At 33.9% G+C, this 20,210-nt stretch overlaps 1 protein-coding gene across 1 annotated transcript; it reads right to left on the bottom strand.

The window, feature by feature from the left end:
* Positions 1–4,180: 4,180 nt before the first annotated feature.
* Positions 4,181–13,590, bottom strand: LOC142613602 (mitogen-activated protein kinase kinase kinase YODA). Its single transcript, XM_075786022.1, has 13 exons — positions 13,455–13,590; positions 11,154–11,973; positions 10,288–11,010; positions 9,868–9,955; positions 9,695–9,757; positions 9,235–9,395; positions 9,026–9,101; positions 8,212–8,271; positions 8,011–8,124; positions 7,636–7,875; positions 5,593–5,684; positions 4,682–5,427; positions 4,181–4,499 (listed from the first exon to the last, which is right to left on the bottom strand). The coding sequence occupies exons 2-12, from the start codon at positions 11,705–11,707 to the stop codon at positions 4,896–4,898; spliced, it is 2,703 nt and encodes a 900-aa protein (XP_075642137.1). The 5' UTR covers positions 11,708–11,973; positions 13,455–13,590; the 3' UTR covers positions 4,181–4,499; positions 4,682–4,895.
* Positions 13,591–20,210: the final 6,620 nt, after the last annotated feature.

Raw genomic sequence — 20,210 nt, 5'->3', positions numbered from 1 at the left:
AGGCCTATGTTAATTGTGAGTTTTGTTCAAATTCTGCATTTTCTGTTTGATGGGTCATGGGTGTTCGTGTTCTTTCATTCATATACACAATTCACTCATTGATTAACTTGAACTGTGTACCCAATTAGTTTGGCTGCTGTGCCAATTAATTAAGTTCACTACCTTTACAGCAGCAATACTGCATCTACTTGCAGCCAGGTCATCTTGTACAGTAAATAAAATTACTTGCTCATAATCAAAACAAAGAAAATCATTGGGAAGAGTTTTACAGAAGCTCTATCTATCAAGTTTAAGCTTTATCTGTCTAGTTTTATCTTTTGAGTGTGGTGCCATTCAGTATTTTTCTTTGCATGCTGGTCTTTGTAGAAATTAAAGATGTATAAAGTCAGGCTTTGAAATCTAGTTTGAGATTTGATAGTAATTTTTTTTTTTTTAAAGAAACGAGATATGGTAGTAACTAGTTCTTGATCTTTTCTCTTTTTAATTTACTACATTTTTTTGTTATACAACTTTAATCCACTAATTTTGAAACAAAGAGAAACCTCTGTTACCATGTACTTCCATCATGGATGGTTCAACCATGAGCAATAGGCCCCTAAAATAGAATACAATAATAAAGAAAAAAAAAAAGAAGTAAGGCCTCTCATTTAGCCCAAAAAGAAAAAGAAAAAAAACTTCTATTAGCCAATAAAAGCATTCTCCATAAGTCTTATAATGTAAAATTTTTAATGAAGGTCCAAAATGTAATGAATAAAAGTTAATATTTTTTTTTAATATTGTGCATTTTATTAATACGTTTTAATATGTTTGCGGTAGTTTAAGAGAGTAAAAATTTTCAATCTCACAAAAATTTTACTCTTCCTTTCTCTCTACCAAAATTAAAATTAGAATTAATAATTTTCAAGAACAATATCGCTTATAAAATATTAACTAACAATATATTTTACAGTTACTTTTGTAGAAAGAAATTGTCCAAAATTAAAATTGATAAAATCATATTTAAGATAGAATATTTCACAAGGAAGATTAAGTGAATTAGAGATATTACTAATTGAAAAGGAAATCTTAGTAGAAATTGAGCATAAGAGCATAATTAGCAGTAATATTTACATCTCAGAAGGCAAGAAAAATAGATTTTTAAATGAAATATCAAAACATAAATGATATTCAACTAATATTTAAAATAAGAGAAGTACCACTAAAATTGTATCATTAGAATCCAAAATGTGTTGAGCTGGTCTTAGACTAAGCCCTATAATTGCAAATTGCAAATTTGAGCAATGTTTGAAATAAATCCATTTGAAGTTTAATTGAAATATTTGATATAAACAATACCATTTAGAATTTACAAAATTTTTCTTGATTATTTTATATTTAAAATATTATGGGCATATGAAAAATCCTCATAATAATGTGGCCATATTTCGCATGAAAATCATTTGACATGTTTCATGATTTTTGCATGCTCATTATGGTATTAGTACAAAGAAATCAATACAATTGATGCTAAAATTGTTAAGAACACATAAAAATTAAATTGATAGCTTTGCAAAGAAATGTTCAGCAAGAAACACCGGTGAGATATTGGAAGAAACTAATAATTCTAATAATTAAATAAATATGGCCTGCAAGAGATTCGGTATAACATGCTCACGTTTATTTGTGCTGCACGTTCCTGCCATTTGCCAGTAGAACTCCTAAGGCAGTGAAGAAGCTAGCTTCAAAGTCGATGAACTCTATTGGAGATCTAGGTGGAGTTAGGGATTGGCGTTGGTCCGACAAAAGGTTGAAGGGGAATAATTCAGCAATAACGCTTTTATTCCTATGGTGCTAGCTTCAAAATCAATCTAGGTGGAGTTTGGGATCCGCACTCATTCACCCCGCTATCCGCCAATAAAACACTTAAGGTTGGGTAATAAGTTGGTGGCGAATGATCCGACAGTGATACTTTTGGTCTAGCAGTGGAAAAGCTAGCTTTTAGAGATTTAGGTGGAGTATGTTCACCAATGTAGCGCATAAAGTTGTGCGATAGGTTTGCAAATCGTCCTCCTTTGTGCCAATCTCCACCATCGTAGATGAACATTTTGACCTATGCATGTAGAGCCTTGAAAACTAGCATGATATTTGGTGTTCAAAAAAGACGCTTTCTATGGACATGTAAATGGGGTCAAAGTTTAGGATTGGCGTGAACGAATTTTGGAGTCGGAATCCAGGTTTGGCAATCGTACATGAACTTTTCGCACTCTGTCTCCGATCAAAATCCATTATCCAATAGAGGAGTCAGGGATTGGCACTCTGATTGTGGAATTTGTGAAGATGTCTAGAATAGTTACACAACTTGCCAAAGAAAAAACCAAACAAGTCACCTATAAGGGAAACTGGAAAAAAATTTATGCTTTTAGATCCAAAATTTTGGCAGGAAAGTATATGGACGAGCAGTATAACGAATTTACTCTCGCCTATAACCAAACCAAAATTTTCTTATCAGAAACAAACTAAAAAACAAACTACATATTTCAATAGCTTCAATCTTTACTTTAATTCAATGCTTAAAAAAATTGACATCTCAACAATCCGTGTGATAAATTCCTATATAAGAGCATCTCTAGCAGCTTCTTTATATTTTTGTACTATTTGGACAATAAACAGTGACATTTACCTTTTACCTATCTACTCTTTCAAATACATCTTCTAACAAATTATCTATCCTTTCTCTATCTCATTTAAATATTATTTCTTCATTCATTATTTATTCATATTTTAACACACATATCCCAATACCCCCATCTCCACTCCTTTCTTTGCTAATTTTTTACTCTGTTTTATTCTTTTGCTAATGAACAATAGTACATCAAATTTGAAGAATGATTGTTCATTAGTAAAAAACTTTTTTGAGTTTTAAAAAAGCTGTTGGAGTACTATTTTTTGGTTTCATTCTCCATTATAGAGATTATTTTGCTTTTACCTAAGCTATTGGAGACGCTCTAACATAAACCCTTTGAAAATGTGCATGTTTGGTAAAATTGGTGAGATGTGTTAAAAGCCTAATACTGTGAAAATCAACAAGACATTTATGCTTCGAAATAAAAATGAACCTAAATACATAAAACATTAACAATAACAATTTTTTCCACCGTAGTGAGGGGATCGGTGGTGACTGATGAGTATATAATCAAAATGATCGATAGTGACTGATGAGTGTATAATCAAAATGATTGTAGACTCGTTACTCGGCCTCAAGTAGATTTCAATCCACCAAATCAGTAGTTGGTCAATGCCTCACGTAAGTCCGAAGTAGATTTCGATTCACCAAATCAGTAGTTTGTGCCATATAAGGAAAATTCATGTTATCAGTCTTAAATCATTGAGTCAAAAAAATATATTAATTATAATTTTTAGAATTAGTTTTAAATTTGATTATAACTTTTAAAATTTCAGGAGAATTTAAACTTTTATCGGACTAGGATTAAGTTACAATTTCGGCATAAAACATGATTAGTCTTTAGGAGGACATAGATCTCTCTTTTAGAATAATTCACTTTTTTTAAGGTCATTAAGCCAGAGTTATTCACAAATTGGTCAGAAACAAAATTGAACCTTTGTTTTGTGTATAATTCCATAAAATCATGTAGAATATGGATTGGCGATCGATCATCATTCTCATTCTCTCCACATACCTTGAAATTGGTATGAAATTTAATTTTATCCTCTTATCCAGAGAGACCAATGTTCTAAGCCAAAGTTAATGGAGGAGCATAACAAAATGTTATTTCAATATTTCATTTTAGATTGTAACATATGAGTTGGTTAGGATTATTTGTTCATCATTATCATTTGTTTAGGATTATCAGATTAGTATTTGAAATTATTTAGGATTTTTTTAAGAGAGTTTATCCATATCTTTGTGATTTCTAGAAGCCGCATATAAAACTCCAGATAATTTCTTTTGTAGGGACAGACTATTATTATTATTATTATTATTATTATTATTATTATTTGCATTAATTTGTTTGGTGGTGATTCCAAACACCTTAAGTGGGAAGCCTAAGATCTACGGTAGGACAAATATAGGTGGGAAGCCAAGGTTGTCCTGCATCATAAGTCTTCTCTAGTATTGATTAAATTATCAATCATCATTAGTGTACAACTTATATGACCTTCTAGAAGATCAAGCAGGACATACAAGATGAATCAGATTTCTTCAATTTGATGAAGGTATAATGTAGATACAAGTAACAGACCAAGCCTAGCAAATTCTAAACTGCCATCTTGACTAATTAATCCCCATCAATTTGTACAAAAGATCCTGCCCTGTTGCCATCATTCCCCCCTTCCAAAATGAATAAAAAAATGAATAAAAGATTTGACAGTCCATATGGTAACAGCTTTTATAACTTTTCTGTTTTCTGGGTGTGGTAAAAATGTACATTTCTTTACACAAGCAGAAATGTTCTTCATTGTAGGAGCTGCCTTACTGCTGGATCTTCTGAGGTCATCTTCTGTAAGATTAACAATTTGGTGTTCTGATCAGGTTGTGGGTCCAATGAAGTGATTAAAGTTGAATCGGAAGAATATGTAAAGTTAAGTGAAACAAAGAAAATGCAAGGTGAAACGCCACAATCAATGGCAAAAATACAAATATAACGTTAAATGCCTACTGTTAGCTATGAATATCGCTTACCATGTGAACTGATCAACTGAATTGTGATGTCATTTCAAAAGCATGTATCTCTGCTGTCATCTAGTCTTCTAAGATCCACAGTTATTCAATTGCTTCCCCAAGTTCAATTGCTATGTATAAATTGATATTGGCCGCGAATATGATGCCCTTGAAGCATCAGAAAGCAATCTAGCATGCCTGAAAATCCTGCTCTTGTCAGGGATTCACGTGTAAATCAGATTCGATTGCTGCGACCAAGCACCAGTGAGCTGGGTTTATGTTCCATGGATAAATTTTTCTTTATGTGATCCCTCAAGAGTTGCTCAGATACATGATCAGCCAAAGCCAGCTGTCTAGCATGCATTTCTCTGGTGTCAGCATGGAGAGGCCATCCCATCTGGTTTCCAGGAGCACCATTATCAGATGAAATCATATCATGGAAAGCATGAGAAGCTTGTGGCATCCCTCGAAATAACTCAGGCTTTGGCTCATGATAGAGAGTGCTGCCATTAGCATAGAAACTACTTTGACCCCTTTGGATCATTCCTACACCTTCATGTAGGTAGGTGGTTGGCTGCTTCAGGTGATTAAATGGGATGGCACCACTACCACCAGTAAGGGGTGTGGATGAACCAGATGTGGTACGAGGGCTAGATATGGGAGAGGGAGACATCCTTCCGCTCAGATGTTGTGGTGACCTTGAACGTAGAAGAGGGCTCCCAATGGGAGAAACCGGGCATGATATATTTCTTGGCGTATGAGCATCGCTGCAAACAGAAGGGAAAGGAGAAAATTTAGTGTAGCAAACAACATTTAAACCTTCATTATAGCCCATGATTCAATGACATCCCTGCATGGTGTTTAACTGTCTAGGGAGACCATTACTTGGTCTCTATGCAAGTGTACATTTGTGAATCAGAGGGAGGGAAGACCTGGATACTGAAGCAGTTTTTGACCCTCTAGACTGATGGATTCCCACTCCTTCTGAGTCTAAGCATGAAGGATTTCGTGCATTTCCAATGCCCTGAAAGAAGATTTTAGTGTAAACCAACTGTTGTTAACTGAATGCAGACCAACAAAATGCACTACAGACAGAGCAGAGGAACTTGTTAATGATCCATAGACGTTCACCAGCACTAAGTTAAATAGTGCATTCTTTATTTAGGAAACACTACAGTAGAAAGGCATCAGAGCATTTAGAATCTCAATAGCATACCTGGTTCCACATAAATACATACACATGAAAATTGAACCACTAATATTATATCTAGAATTCACATGACAACAAACACACACTTGTGTTTCTGGTCTAGTTTTGGGAAATGACATGCTAACCATGTCAGCATTGGTAGTGTCATACAACAGGTTGTTTCCACATAATAACGTCACCAACTAATGTACAAAGTCAATTGGAGGTAGCGAAAGCAAAGTTATCAATATCGCATGGGGAGCCATTTTAGTTTGGTTAGGGAAATGAAATATTCTGATACTAGCGTACCATTTTAGGATTTCCAATATGTGTGTGTGTGTGTGTGTGTGTTATTAAGATTATTATAATATTTGTATTAGTTAGGGTTGATTAAAGTCTCAAGCTTATGAAACCATTTCAAATTGATGTCTCTGTCCATCTCCATAATTAACTAATATTATACTTGGTAAAAAGGGAGCAGAGAAAAACAAGAAACCATCAATTAAACTTTGTGTTTCACCCAAGGCTATTTCACCTCTTTTTTTTTGTGCATTGTAACTGTCCAAAATAACAAAAGTAAATAACAAATGACTAAGGCTTCAAATCAAAATGATTTCATAAATTTTGGGACTTTAATTTACAAAATTAAAAACTTAAACCTAATATGAAATATGGTGAAAACTATAGGAATTTTTCCCCAATTAGTTATTACCATTATTATTTTTTCCTCTTTTATTCAAAGTTCGTTAATTATATTATGATACTAGTAATCACATTTTTCAAACTACCAATATTAATTCCTATGGTTTATATTCCAATAGCATTTAATTAATATTTATGTTAAGCTTAACTTATTGTTATAATTTGAGTTTTTAACCCGGTATATTTGTAAGTAATGAACTAATTAGGGGCAGTTCCAGACTCCTAGAAGCTTCTTGCTCAATCTCCCTCTCCCTCTTTCAACTCCACCAACAACACTATTACTCAACACACAGAATAAACCACAATGCAAATACACGCAGGTTGGGCGAAGGCACATTGGACCAAGTTTGGCACCAGGTATGGCGGTGCAATCTCTCTCCCTCTAGATGAACTACAATTTCAGGACAAGGTTCGGTGATGCACCATCTAGATGTACCGGACAACCACATCACCAGCATCAGTGCCACCCCAGTTCCACCACGGTCCCTCTCACAGGCCACCTCTCCCCACCACCACACCTCACTCAACTTGTGATCCATCAGCACTTGTTCTGAGTTCTGACAAGGAAGGGGGTTAAATTTTTGGGGGGGAAAAATCCATATTCCGAGCTGAAATGTATACTTCAGCTGGAATGATCCAATATTTGAGGCAAGATGGCTATTCTTGTACCAAAAGTATGGCAAATACAGGCTGTATTGGTTGGTACAAAACCGGAGTCACAACATTGACTGGAAGTGTTAACTTAAAAAATTACTTTGTAGTTTGTATAGACAATATCTATGCAATCCTGATATTATTTATCAGACAATATCTATGCAATCCTGATATTATTTATCAGACAATAATCTTGCAACTATTAACCTACCCCACCGCTAATTTTTTTTTTTTTTTTCTTTTCTAAATTTACATTCAGCAAAGGTTTCTTAATAATGCTTTGTGATCATCCATCATTAGATCGTGTAAATTTGGAAACCCTATCAAAATTCAAAAATAGACTAAAAATAAACAAAAATGTTTTCCATGGCATTAATGACAAAAACGTTGAAGAATATCATGGATTCCTGATGGAAGAAAATGCTCATACCAGAGATCTCACTGCATTTGAATTGACCAGTGATGCATCTGAAGGATCTGCACTCATAATGGATCTTTCCAGTGGTGCAGCGTTCTTAACGAAAGGGTGCTCCAAAAGCTGAGCAGCTGTAGGACGATGTAATGGATTACGCTGCAAGCACAGCTTCACAAAAGCCTTTCCATCCTCTGACAGATGATCAGGAATTTCAGGAAGTTCCTTGCTATTTCCAATCTTAAACATGGCAGCAACCTTTGAAGAAACACACAATAGGAGAGAAAACGTGGCAAACAATCAATATCTGGCATGCAACTCTCACTGAAAAATTGGTTTATTTAAGTACTCTTAATGCTACATGCAATAGAATTCATAATATTTTTTACTAACCCCTTCATACTGGCTCCATGGTGGTTTCGCTGTAGCCATCTCTAAAACAGTGCATCCAAGGCTCCATATATCAACAGCAAGATTACAACCATTTTTAATTGTATTCTTGATAACCTGAGCAATTGATGCAACTAAAAGCTATTACTAAGGAGGATTATAAAGAAAGGTGAAAGAAGAGTGTGCCAATGAAAGCAAACTGACCTCAGGTGCCATCCAGTAAGGGCTTCCCTTGAATGATAATGGACAAGACTGACCAGAGATCTGCAAATTATTTTCAGAAAAGCTAGATTAGAACTCAAAAGTCATGGTTTCAGTTTTTATACCTGATGTAAACCAGGTGATTTAGTGCCCACTTGACAATTGTTGTTTTAACCAGAATCCCTTTGTTCTTCTTTCACGAGTCTAAACAAAATAAGTAAGCTTTGACCTAGGAAGAAGCACAGATACTTCAGTTTTGCTCACGTACCCATATCCATACCGGATACACCTCTGGGATACTCATGTATGCATTTTTTTTTAAAGTGCCAATGTCTGGGATACACCCATGAAACGGTTAAATAGTGAGAGATAGTCCAAACTTGTGAAGATTTTTATTTATATTTTTTATATATTAGTTTTAATGTTAAACACTAATCTAGTTATCTTTTATTTACTCTTTTGGATCTTGGTTTGTATTCTATACATCATTTAAATGTCATGGATTCACTTTATATAATTAACAATATATAAATAAAAATAATTTAATACTTAATTAATACACGTATTCTTGCCATATTGTATCTTAGTTTTTTAGCAATTGCCATATTACTATATCCCATATCCCACCATACCCGTACCCATATCAGTGCTTCTTAGGTTTGAACAGCATTTCTTACCTACCAATCAATTTTAACATGTTGTTTGAACTCAACTTCATTGACTGCAAACTAAGTGTAACATTTTACTGTTTTCTGGTAGAATATGGTCTACAAAAAAAAAAAAAAACCCTAGAATTACTGCAGATGAATGCTCTTACATGCTTTGCCATTCCAAAATCTGCTAGTTTCACCCGGCCATTGGGGTCTACCAGAATATTTGCTCCTTTGATGTCCCTAATCAAAATTACACATTAGCAATTAGAATAGATAATGTTCCAAAATGATTAAAAGAAAAGGGCCAACTAGATTAACCAATACATCATTTACCAAGAACAATCAAACTAGGAACCATATTAACCAAACTTACCTATGGACAGTGTTTTTATTATGAAGATATGCAAGGCCTTGCAAAATTTGATGGGTATAACTGCGAATGGCAATTTCACCAAGTTGACCATAGTCTTGAAGCAGTTTATAAATGGAACCACCGGATACATACTCTAGATATATATATAATTTGTCATCTACCTGCAGAATAAATCAAGAGAAAACAAACACATTTAAACATTACATGATGTGGACAAATCTAGAAAAAGAAATTGATGAATTTAATGATTATTCAAAGATTACTTCCAAACATGTAAATAATCTAGGTTCACTGAAATAAGACAAAATACTGCAACTTCTAAAAAGCCTTAGTGGTTTAGAAATTGGAACAATGAGCACAACCAATCAATTTTCATAACGACAAGTCCTTGAAATGGATCACAGCAAGCTTGAAAGATGAATCATATTTGAAATGAAGCCAAAAGCCACAAACAACTTACCGACTCAGATCCATAATACCGTACTATATTTGGATGCTGTAAGCGGCTTAGCAGTGCAATTTCCTGTTAAATGCCACTGATCAGTATGAAATTCTAACTGAAACTTCTCAAAGAAAAGTATTTCTTGTCTTTGTGCTACACAAATTCTGCCAAATTTACCAAAGAAAACTTACTTGGCCAAGTTGCTGTGCACTTTCTTTTGATTTTGCATCATCTGAAAACAGAGTAACCTCTTTCATTGCACACATCTCGCCATTTTCACTAAGATCCAAAAATTAAACTCAATTAGACATGCACAAAGATAGAAAGATAGAAATTGTGCACAAAAAATAATGGATAAATTTAATTTTATGGCATGACTTTGAGCCTAAACACATTGTCAGTCTAAGATTTAATAACAGTGTAGAAGAGGGACTATTGTAATTCTCACATGTTTGATGTTTAAGAATAACCACTGATTTCAATCTCATGTAAAGTTGTGGCAGACAACAGATTAACATCACACATGCGATGGAGAGAAAGCAGCACAACAATTATCATATAAATACAGCTTAAACATAAGAGTTAAGTCATACACAAATCTGGCTACAGACCTGTTAAAACCGAGATATACATGTCCAAATGTACCCCTCCCTAGCAGACGACCCTTCTTCCATCGTGAACCAGGGCTTGTTGGATTTTCTGCCCTACCAGGACTACGCGGAACTGAGGGAGTTGTTGCTGCTGAATACGTGGGAGAAAAAGGACTAGGTTTTGAAATTAATAATGGAGGAAGGGGCAACCGGTGGCTTTGTTGTTTGCCATCATCAGGCCGGGTTGCAGGCGAATCTATGGCAGCTCCTCCAGCTCGCGGATGCAGAGGGGTGACAGCACCACTGTGTATTCTGGAGCCAGGACCAGGGCTTGTCATTCTGGGACTAGGAATTGGGGAACACTCAGGACTACACCTGCTGTGCGGCCAAAGTAGCTGTCCTGACATATCCCCCCCTACTGAATTATGCCCAGAATTATGACCAGAACCTGGACTAGAGCAGTGCCCAGAAGCTACATCTGGACAAGATTTTCCTGCCCAGAAGATAGAGTTCATAACTTGCTCAGGCATAAGCACTCTCATTGGACTTCTAGAAGGACTTGACATTGAACTGTCTGGAGCACTACAGAAAGCACCATGGGGAGGGATCTGTATATTTTGCATATGCAAAGGTCTCCGTTTAGGTGATGAAGAGAGAAGCGGATTATTGAAAGGATTAACTGGTTTCAATATCTCCTTTGAGTTCTTTAGATTGACAACAGGGGGTTGATCCTTGTGTATTCCACTTCAGCAAAGGAACAGAAAAAATTGTCAGAGATGGAACAGGAGATAGAATTGACATATATATATATATATAACCATAGCAAATTTACCCATCACCACAGCCACAAAGAAAATCATGATATTAAATAACAGGAGCAGACTCACCTGGAAGGACTGTTCATAGTGGTTCTGTTACCATTTTCATAGTCAGAAGCTAGAGGGCTAAGGAAACGTGAGTCAGATGGATCATCACTATCGCTGGAGCTATCACTAGAAAATGAAACAGTAGCTATATCAGCCTCAGCATCTGCAGGATCTGCCCTGTTCAGGACACATCCAGGTCTTGGAAGGGGGAAGAAATGCGGCTTAGAACCTCTGTCAAATCCTGGTTTTGCTGATGCACTGATTCCTGAGTTAGTACGCCCAATTCTAGGAAGGTGTACCCCAGGAAGTGGGAGCGGCTGGGCATGAGGCCTTTCTGCAAAACTTTGACAACGTGACACTTGTGTCGAGGGTGATGGTGATCTTGAAGGCACCCTGGATCGAGTACCCCTTTCTGAAACAGTGTCACTACAACGTCTGCGAGACCCTCCTGATCTACTGTTGCACTTTTCTTCAGATGCACTCTTAAACTTTCGGTGTATTGAATCAATGAAACTTTCCCTGTTTGCTTTCTTCTTTACTTCTTTGGATGAAGACTTTCCCCACCACGGAGGCATGCTTATGCAACAAACTTAAAGAAATGCCCAGGAAAAAGAAAATTTATGCTCTCGGAGCTAAAATCCACTCTTTGGTTATATATAAGCTATCACATGTAAACCAAGTTAACCAGATTTGGACCTGATATGTCAGTAATTACAAGATCGAACTCAATGGCCTTATCCACAAAATCTCTTCAAAAACAGAGAAAAAACAATTGGCCAGGTCTTTTCTGGAGTGTCAACCAGATTAGAGTGGCTCAAGAGGCATTGTACTCTATAAGGACCTGTAGGGAAGGATTAAGTGTCAGATATTGCAGAAAACAATAACAAGGGCAAAGAAATACTACATTTACAAATATTAAACTTTTAAGATTAAGTAGACATGAAATATAACAGGGAAACAAAACAAATGAACAGCACCAGAGCAACATCTCAAGGATAATTCTCTTTATGCCCCACTACAGACCCATGTGCTCTAATCCCTTTTCTGGAAGTGAAATCCACCAAATCTGCACCATATTGTGTTTGTTTTCTAGCATCTTTCTAGCAAATTGATGATTCAATTCTATAGGGAGATAGAGGTTCAAGGTTTGGAAAATAGCTGGAGCCATCATGCACTTTGCAAAGTTTCTACCCACTTTGTCTAGGCCCAACCTTATTAAAGTCAAACTGCCAAGGATGTCTCCTTGATTACATGGCTTCAAACGGCTCAATCTACCTAGTGGGTTTCTTCGCTTGCTAGCTGGTCTTGAATAAGATCCATATAGCATGGCAAACCATCTACAGCCACCAACCACACGGCTAGGAATCATAATCACTTTCAAACAGGTCAGTGTCAAGCTAACAGAACAATCAGAATATTGTCAAACCAAGACGGATCATACTACTAAGGAAAACTCCATATTCTTGAGAAGAGATAAAAGTTGCTTTTCTGATTATAGTTCTTGTCCGTAGGCATTGCTGCTGTAACTCTATTATTGAGAAACAAGAAAAAAACCAGCAACCCTGATGTTAAGATTATCAGCTTGGCACATTTTCCTAATAACTTTCAGTAGCCAAAAAAATAAAAAGTCTTGTAAACCGCTCGCACCCAAGTCTTTAAATTTTCAGTTATATTACTCATGTTTAAGTGTCAAAATTTTGTTTATAAGGCTAAAGCTATCCAGAAAGCATGTCCCATCATTGAAAACCAAACCAGTCATCAACATCTATAGCTCATTCCATGTCAGATTTTAAATAATAAGAACCATATTAGACAATGTATTCTGCTCTAGCATGTTATACCTTGATAATATGTCGTTCTCGATACAGATCCATCCTTTACTTACCATTTCAATTATATTGCTATGACATACTCTAGCTCAAAAACCCAAAACACACTCTTTCAACACAGATCTACCTACTCAACCATTCATTTTCAACAAAAATTACTCCCACAAATAACCAAAATAAGTACCCAAACAAACACAAACTCATTCACACAAAGTAAATCACAAAAATGACTTATAATCAAAACCCATCTCCAACTTCACCTGAAATTGAAAATACCCAAGTGGGCAACACCAAAAACACTCACTCACAATTCAAGTAACAACAAAAGGCACAAAATGATTCCTTTACTTCAAACACAGTAACCAACACTCCCAAGTTAAATAAAAAAAATTTTAAGCCAACAACTATAACCATGTATTACAAAATAAACTAGAGTTAAAAAAAAAAATTGTAGCTCAAGCACCTAATCCAAAACTCTTAACAGAATACTTACAGTCACACTACAGTGTTTGCATATCCCTCAAAAAACAATGACCCTCTTGAACAACCACCAGTTCAGAGTGTCACAGAAGCATAAGAAGAAAGAAGAAGCAAGCAGAGAAGCTGAAAAGGCACAGAGAGATAGAGAGTCATAGATAGAAACACATTTGAGAGAGAGAGAGAGAGAGAGAGAGACTGTGTGTGTTTTTTGTTTTGTTTTGTTTTTTGTTTTTTTGTTTTTTTTTTTTTTAAGGATTAGAGTTTGTCTGAAGCGTTTTAGAGTTTTAATGAGGAGAAAAATTTAAGTGACTGTAATTATTGAAAACAGGAAGACGCGCTTTACGACGCGTGAGGCATAGTAACGGCATGGGGAATTTTTAATCATGACCGTACGTTGTAGAGTGACGCTGTGAGTGGTCTTGTTTTGTCAGTGTGTGATGCAAGATGACCATGGGGTTATGGTGGTAAGAGGAGCATGTGATTCTTCACTTTTGTGTGTGTGTGTTTTTAACGGCAACTTGCAAAATTATACTCCATTATCATTATGTTTTTTTCGCAATTGTGGTTTTGGGGCAAAGATCCTTACTTTTTTGTTTATTTGTTCTTTGGCCCTCACTTTTTGTGTCTTTTCCTTTTTTGCGCACATCACGTTGACTTCTAAGTTGTGAGAGATAGGACACTATGCTTAAAACAAAAATTATAGAACCACATTAAAAAAAAAAAAAACACAACATTTGCCACAATTGTATATGTGATGTGAGTAACGAAGAAAAAGTGATAAATTTATGTGAAAATGACAGACAGTTAATCATAGTTTGACACATAGGATAATTGTAATAAAAATTGTGACTTTTTATATTATATTAGAAGAGTTATATTACAAGTACGAACTATTTTACAATATTTTCATAAACTGTTAATGTGACAAATTCTTACTGGATTTGATGAGGCCACCACTAGAGTCACTTTTTTACTTATTAATAATCATTCATCACGTTAACTATTTGTAAAATAGTTTGTCTATAACATTTTTTTATACGAGTATTACTTGGCTTAAAACCCAGCTTAGTTTCCTTCAATTAAATTAAATATTTGGATACATTATTTGACAAAGTACAAACAATATTACCATTTTCAATGATAATTAAATTCAATACAACTATGAATTTGAATTTCATTGGTGAACTTTAAAAAAAATATTCAATCTAATTGATGAAACTAATGTCAAGGTACCATATAAAACTTTATCTCGTTGCTTTCCTTTTTTTTATATAAAAATATTGGGTTTTTGTTATTTTTCACTCCGAAAAATATATCAAATAGTGTGTAAAAATTATTATTTTTCATTTAGTACGTAGTTTGAAAAGCTTGAAATGCAACTCATATTACCATTGGTTTATGTAGGACATTTTAAAGTTTTAACTAGGTTGTAGCAGTGGGTTCCAGTTAGCTCAACTAGTAATGTCTCTAATGGTTAAATAAGAGATTTAGGATTCGGTCTCCGCTTACAACAAAAACTGATTGGTGTCTTAGTCTGATGAGAAAAAGTATCATCAAGAGCGGACGTCATAAGTTGAAACTCTCTCTCAAAAAAAAAAAAACTAGGTTGTAGCATGTGTTTATGCGCGCGCGCGTGCACACACACACACACACATATATATATATATATATATATATATATATATATATATATATATATGTATTTATAGATATAATAGTAATGATAATGGGTGGTTTTATCTAGGTAAGTGAAGTAGTATTCTTGATGTTCACGATGAGAATTATGAATGGTCACTTAATACTAAAATTAAGAAACTTAAAATGAATAGTTTGCGCAAAATTAGACTACAATCTATGTATAGAAGCTAATTTGGACTTGATTTGGATTTGTGCTTTAAATTTAATATATTACATTAATACTAGGTTGTAACATGTAGTTATGTATGGAAACATTCAACAATAATGATAATGAGGTGATATTATCTAGATGAATGAGATAATAATTTAAGTTGCCGTGCTGAATATTATTATGAATGAATCACATGGCACCAATACTAAGAAAATTAAATTGGACATGCGACCTAAATTATACAACAATTAGAAACTAATTTGGATTTGATTTAAATTCTAATTTTACTTTGACTAATACATTATGTGTTATATAACTTTTTTTAATAAAAATCTAATTTTCAAGTGAGGGAAAAAAAATCTTCAAAAAAATTCCAAATGAATCCCAACTATGAACTATGTTTGAACTGGAATATATTTCCAAAGCTACAGGAAGTAAGTACGTTTTCCCCTACTGTAATGGAATATTCAAAGTTCTATTAAACGTTTAAAAAAAAAAGTGATTTTCTATTAAATTTGATAACAACAGGAGTAAAATGCTTATATCCAGTAGATAAGGAATGTATTGCTCACATTCGAAGTTTAAAGAGGACATTTCATCAGCACCATTGCCTTTAAATATGTTTTTAAACGGTAACTTAAGGAGAAGATGATATTTATTCCCATTATGATTATGGTTTTAGGATGTGTGGTTTGGGCCCAAGATTCTTACTCTATTGCTTATTTACTTTTTTGCTTATTTGCTGTTTGGTCCTGTGCTTTTGTGTTTTTGGGTATTAGCCCGTTGACTTGAAAAAGTTGTTAGTCTAATGGGGGAAGACACAAGACCAGTAGACCATTAGATTAGTTTGTGATCCGACCCGGAAATCAACCCATGGAGTGTCTCGAACTACTATAAAAAGAAAGAAACCATTGAATGAAGAGCAACTGAGTTGGCTGCTTGTTGCTAAATTAAGTTTTTTATTTTATTTTATTTTTTGCTGAATAAATTAAGTTCTTAATTAATGGTGGGTTTCGAATGATCATATAGGGATCATTTTTAGGCATAAACAATGTTGCCACCCACATCATCATATATTCAATTCCATAAAAGCAACAATTACGCTTTCATACTTTTTTTTTTTTTTTTTTTTTGAGAATCAACGCTTTCATACTATACATAAAAAGACTATGCTATATAAACTAATCTAAATTTATTGACGGCTATATACTTAAACATGTGACAAAATAGTTCTAATGAGTAACTTTAATAGTAATTAATTCAAATTCAACGTATGCTTTCTTAGATACAATACATTAGATCCTCCAATCAAATTCAAACATGATGTTGTATTTAAAATTTTTATTTTAAAAAATAAATAAAAACATTAGATTGCATTGATCACCAAACACAAACAGTGTTATTTCAATTCAACAATATGTTTAAATTTAATTTTTTTGAGGAAAATGTTTAAATTTAATTGGGATAACTAGTGAATTATAATCTAATGAACCATATTTAAGTTTTATTCTTATAAAATTATGTTAACCATGGTGATTATCACCATAGAAGAATATATCAAAATATAACATGCATAAATGGACAAAAGTTTTATAGCTAGGTTAATAATATTGTTTAGTCTTTTTTATGAGAAAAATTAAAGTTGGGATCCTCACCCTCACTTGTTAAACAATTTAACTATAAAGAAAAATAAGGCTAAATCTTTTTTAAAATTTTTATTAAGACGACAAGTGGTAATAAAAGATAAATCACTTCTATATAGTATAGGGCTAACGCAATTTTTACTAAGTATAAATCAATAGATCACGTTAATTGTTATATACTTTTTATAGAAAAATTTTAAAATTTTTTTTTACTATTTATATTTATCATAAAAATAATATTAAAAATTTCTTAAAGCAATTTACAAACAAAACCAAAAAAAATTTAAAATATAAACCACAAACGATCGTTGGGAATCGGGAGAGTGGCTGTGAGAGGACAATATGTAGCATGCAACACAAGCATTAATGCTCCCAATTGCCAAGAAACTGAAATAAAATATTCAATTTGATTGCCGATTTTTCTTTTCCTAGAAACCATACAACAACAGAGGAAAAGAAGGGAACAAGAAACCTTTTCCTTTTTCCTTTTTTATTCTCTGCATTTTTCTCACAAACCAAGTAGAACATAGAATTTGAGTTAGGCATTCTCATAATTACCAACCATCGAACTTGAATGCTGTGGGACATATGGGCCACTTGCTACTGATAGCTGGTGATGCCCACTTTCAGTCCTAAATGGCACTTTGCAGCTTCGGTAAAGGAAATTTAAAAGTTAAGAAATGCTCGGTCATTTTTTAGTGAAATATTTTAGAAAAGTTTTTATAAAAATTGTATCAAAACTTTTGTTATATAGTTTATTAATCTGGGTCATTGCTAACATGTTAATAATTTATTTTAAGAAAAATTTTACACCACTTTTATGAGAAATGAAAAAATTGTCAAAATATATATATTTTTTTTTATAAAAACTTTCTTTAAATGGATTATTAACCAATGTCCTAAGGACATCTGCTAGCATTTCCCTATTAACAATTTATTTTTATTTTTATACAAGATAGAATTTCTACTCTAACATAATTTAAGTGTATATGTGTATAAAACTCCCTCTTGAAGACTTGAACCCTGACTTCTGCCCCCCACACTCTACAAGCATTTATACTTGTGAAGGACATCTGCTAGCATTTCCCTATTAACAATTTTTTTTTTTTATACAAGATAGAATTTCTACTCTAACATAATTTTAAGTGTATATGTGTATAAAACTCCCTCTTGAAAACTTGAACCATGGCTTCTGCCCCCCACACTCTACAAGCATTTATACCTGTGAAGGACATCTGCTAGCATTTCCCTATTAACAATTTTTTTTTTATACAAGATAGAATTTCTACTCTAACATAATTTAAGTGTATATGTGTATAAAACTCCCTCTTGAAGACTTGAACCCTGGTTTCTGCCCCTACACTCTACAAGCATTTATACCTGTGAAGTGATTATCACACCAATGATATGCGGTGGTTATTAACAAATCTTAAGAGTACCTTTTAACATGACCTATTTGTAAATATACTATATGTATTTAAAATTCAAATCCCTCAAAGTGTTTAATAAAGTGGGAGAAAACTAGTTTACCATTGTAAAAACTTTTTATTTTCCCTTGAGGAATATGTAAAGAGTTTTGTCAGAAATATCATAAAGCCTTATTTAAATTACAAAACTCATCATGATAAATTACAATCCTGAACGATTTGAACTTAGGTAAAATCAAGTGCAAGATAACAAGAATCAACATCACACCTTCATCCTTATGATTCCAATTCAGAACCTACCTCATACCAAAGTCCTAACAGTGGGCATGACCTTGAGTGGCTACAACTTACAATTGTGAAACAATCAAAAGCAATAAATACAATTGCTTCTATCAAAATGTGTCATGTGGCAGTGATTAGTTATTACAATTACATCATTGTCGCTGTAAAAACTAAAGAGAGTGAGAAAGCTCCTGGGCAATATGTAGCCATTCACATTGCACGTCACATATTTGAGTAAAGTGAAAGATAAGGCAATTGATAATAATAGAAGGCAAATGTGATATAGTTCCATTCTTTCTTTTTCTTTTTCTTTTTCTTTTTTTGAGAAAGATGATATAGTTCCATTCAAATTGCTGTCCTGAACTGAAATCACATAAATTCCAAACCCAAGATGAATTAATCGTCACAATTCACACCAGGACCCACATAATGAGAGGGCATGGTCCACTCTTTTCGAATGTATCTATATCTAATAATTGAGTGAAAATACGTGTGTGTTTAGAAGTTTGGAAGCAGGAGAGATTGCAGGGTAAGAGTTAGCAGGAGAGGAAGTGAGAGGAAAATGATTATCTATTCCTCTTGTTTGGATGTTCTAAATATAAAGTAGGGAAGGAGCGGAGATGAGAGTGGTAATATATAGAATTATTTAAATTTTGAAAATATTATTGACTATGCCAAACACAAACACACATATAAAAGTTATAAAAAAAATAAAATAAAAAAAGTTTAAGATTCTTAAATATTTATTAACGGTGCCATAAACCTTGTAATAAAAAAAAAAATCACCAATAGCATTTTTGTCTAATGGCAACGTCACTCTTGTGGGTGACTCAATATCTTGTATTTCATCCCATCTAGAAAATAAAAAATCATTTATGAATCGCTCCTCTCATAAAATAATTGTCTTATCACATTTTCAACATTTAAATAAATGTTAATGAGAAATACTAACGAATGCCCTTACGATATTAGTTAATAATCTATTTAAAGAAAATTTTAATGGAAAAAGGAAAAAAAAAAACAATTAGGGTATGTTTAGTAACTGTTTTTCCCCTTATTTTCTGTTTTCAAAAACAATTTTCTATTTTTGAAACTAAAATACTTGTTTAGTAACTCAAAATTGACAGAAAACAAAAATAGTTATTGTGGGGAGTAAAAGGACCCAAGCGGGCATTTGGGCTCTTGGGCTCTAGCAAGGAGGGCCGATTTGTTCTTGGGCTAATAATGTGTTAGTACTGTGGATCGGCCCATACGCCAAGGGTCCGAGGACACATCCGAGGGTGAGTTTCTCCTCGGACAAACCCAAGAAAACTCGTAGATTCAGTACGAAGGTCAATGCAGAACTCTGGAAAGACTGTTGGTTAAGAGGGGGAAGCCCTGAACCTTCTGGATACACCGATGTTAGAAAAGTATCATGAGCCAAGGCTGCCACCTCCACATTAAAGACTCTGCACCTACCTCCCTAGCCGCATTAATGGGGAAGTGACCCCTGAACAGTAGAGCTAAAACTTTTGGTCAATATTCAAAGGCACTAAGGGAAGAAATATCTAGGGGGAGGGGGTTTGAGC

Source organism: Castanea sativa, chromosome 10 (genome assembly GCF_040712315.1).
Source record: "Castanea sativa cultivar Marrone di Chiusa Pesio chromosome 10, ASM4071231v1".
NCBI lineage: Eukaryota > Viridiplantae > Streptophyta > Magnoliopsida > Fagales > Fagaceae > Castanea > Castanea sativa.
This window is presented reverse-complemented; position numbering and strand designations above follow the sequence as displayed.

Coding starts and splice junctions, on each gene's coding strand:
- LOC142613602 (XM_075786022.1), bottom strand. CDS start 11,707: ATGCCTCCGTGGTGGGGAAAGTCTTCATCCAAAGAAGTAAAGAAGAAA. Junction 9,396..9,694: donor GGTATTATGGATCTGAGTCG/GTAAGTTGTTTG, acceptor TTTATTCTGCAG/GTAGATGACAAATTATATAT. Junction 5,428..5,592: donor AAAACTGCTTCAGTATCCAG/GTCTTCCCTCCC, acceptor TTCTGTTTGCAG/CGATGCTCATACGCCAAGAA.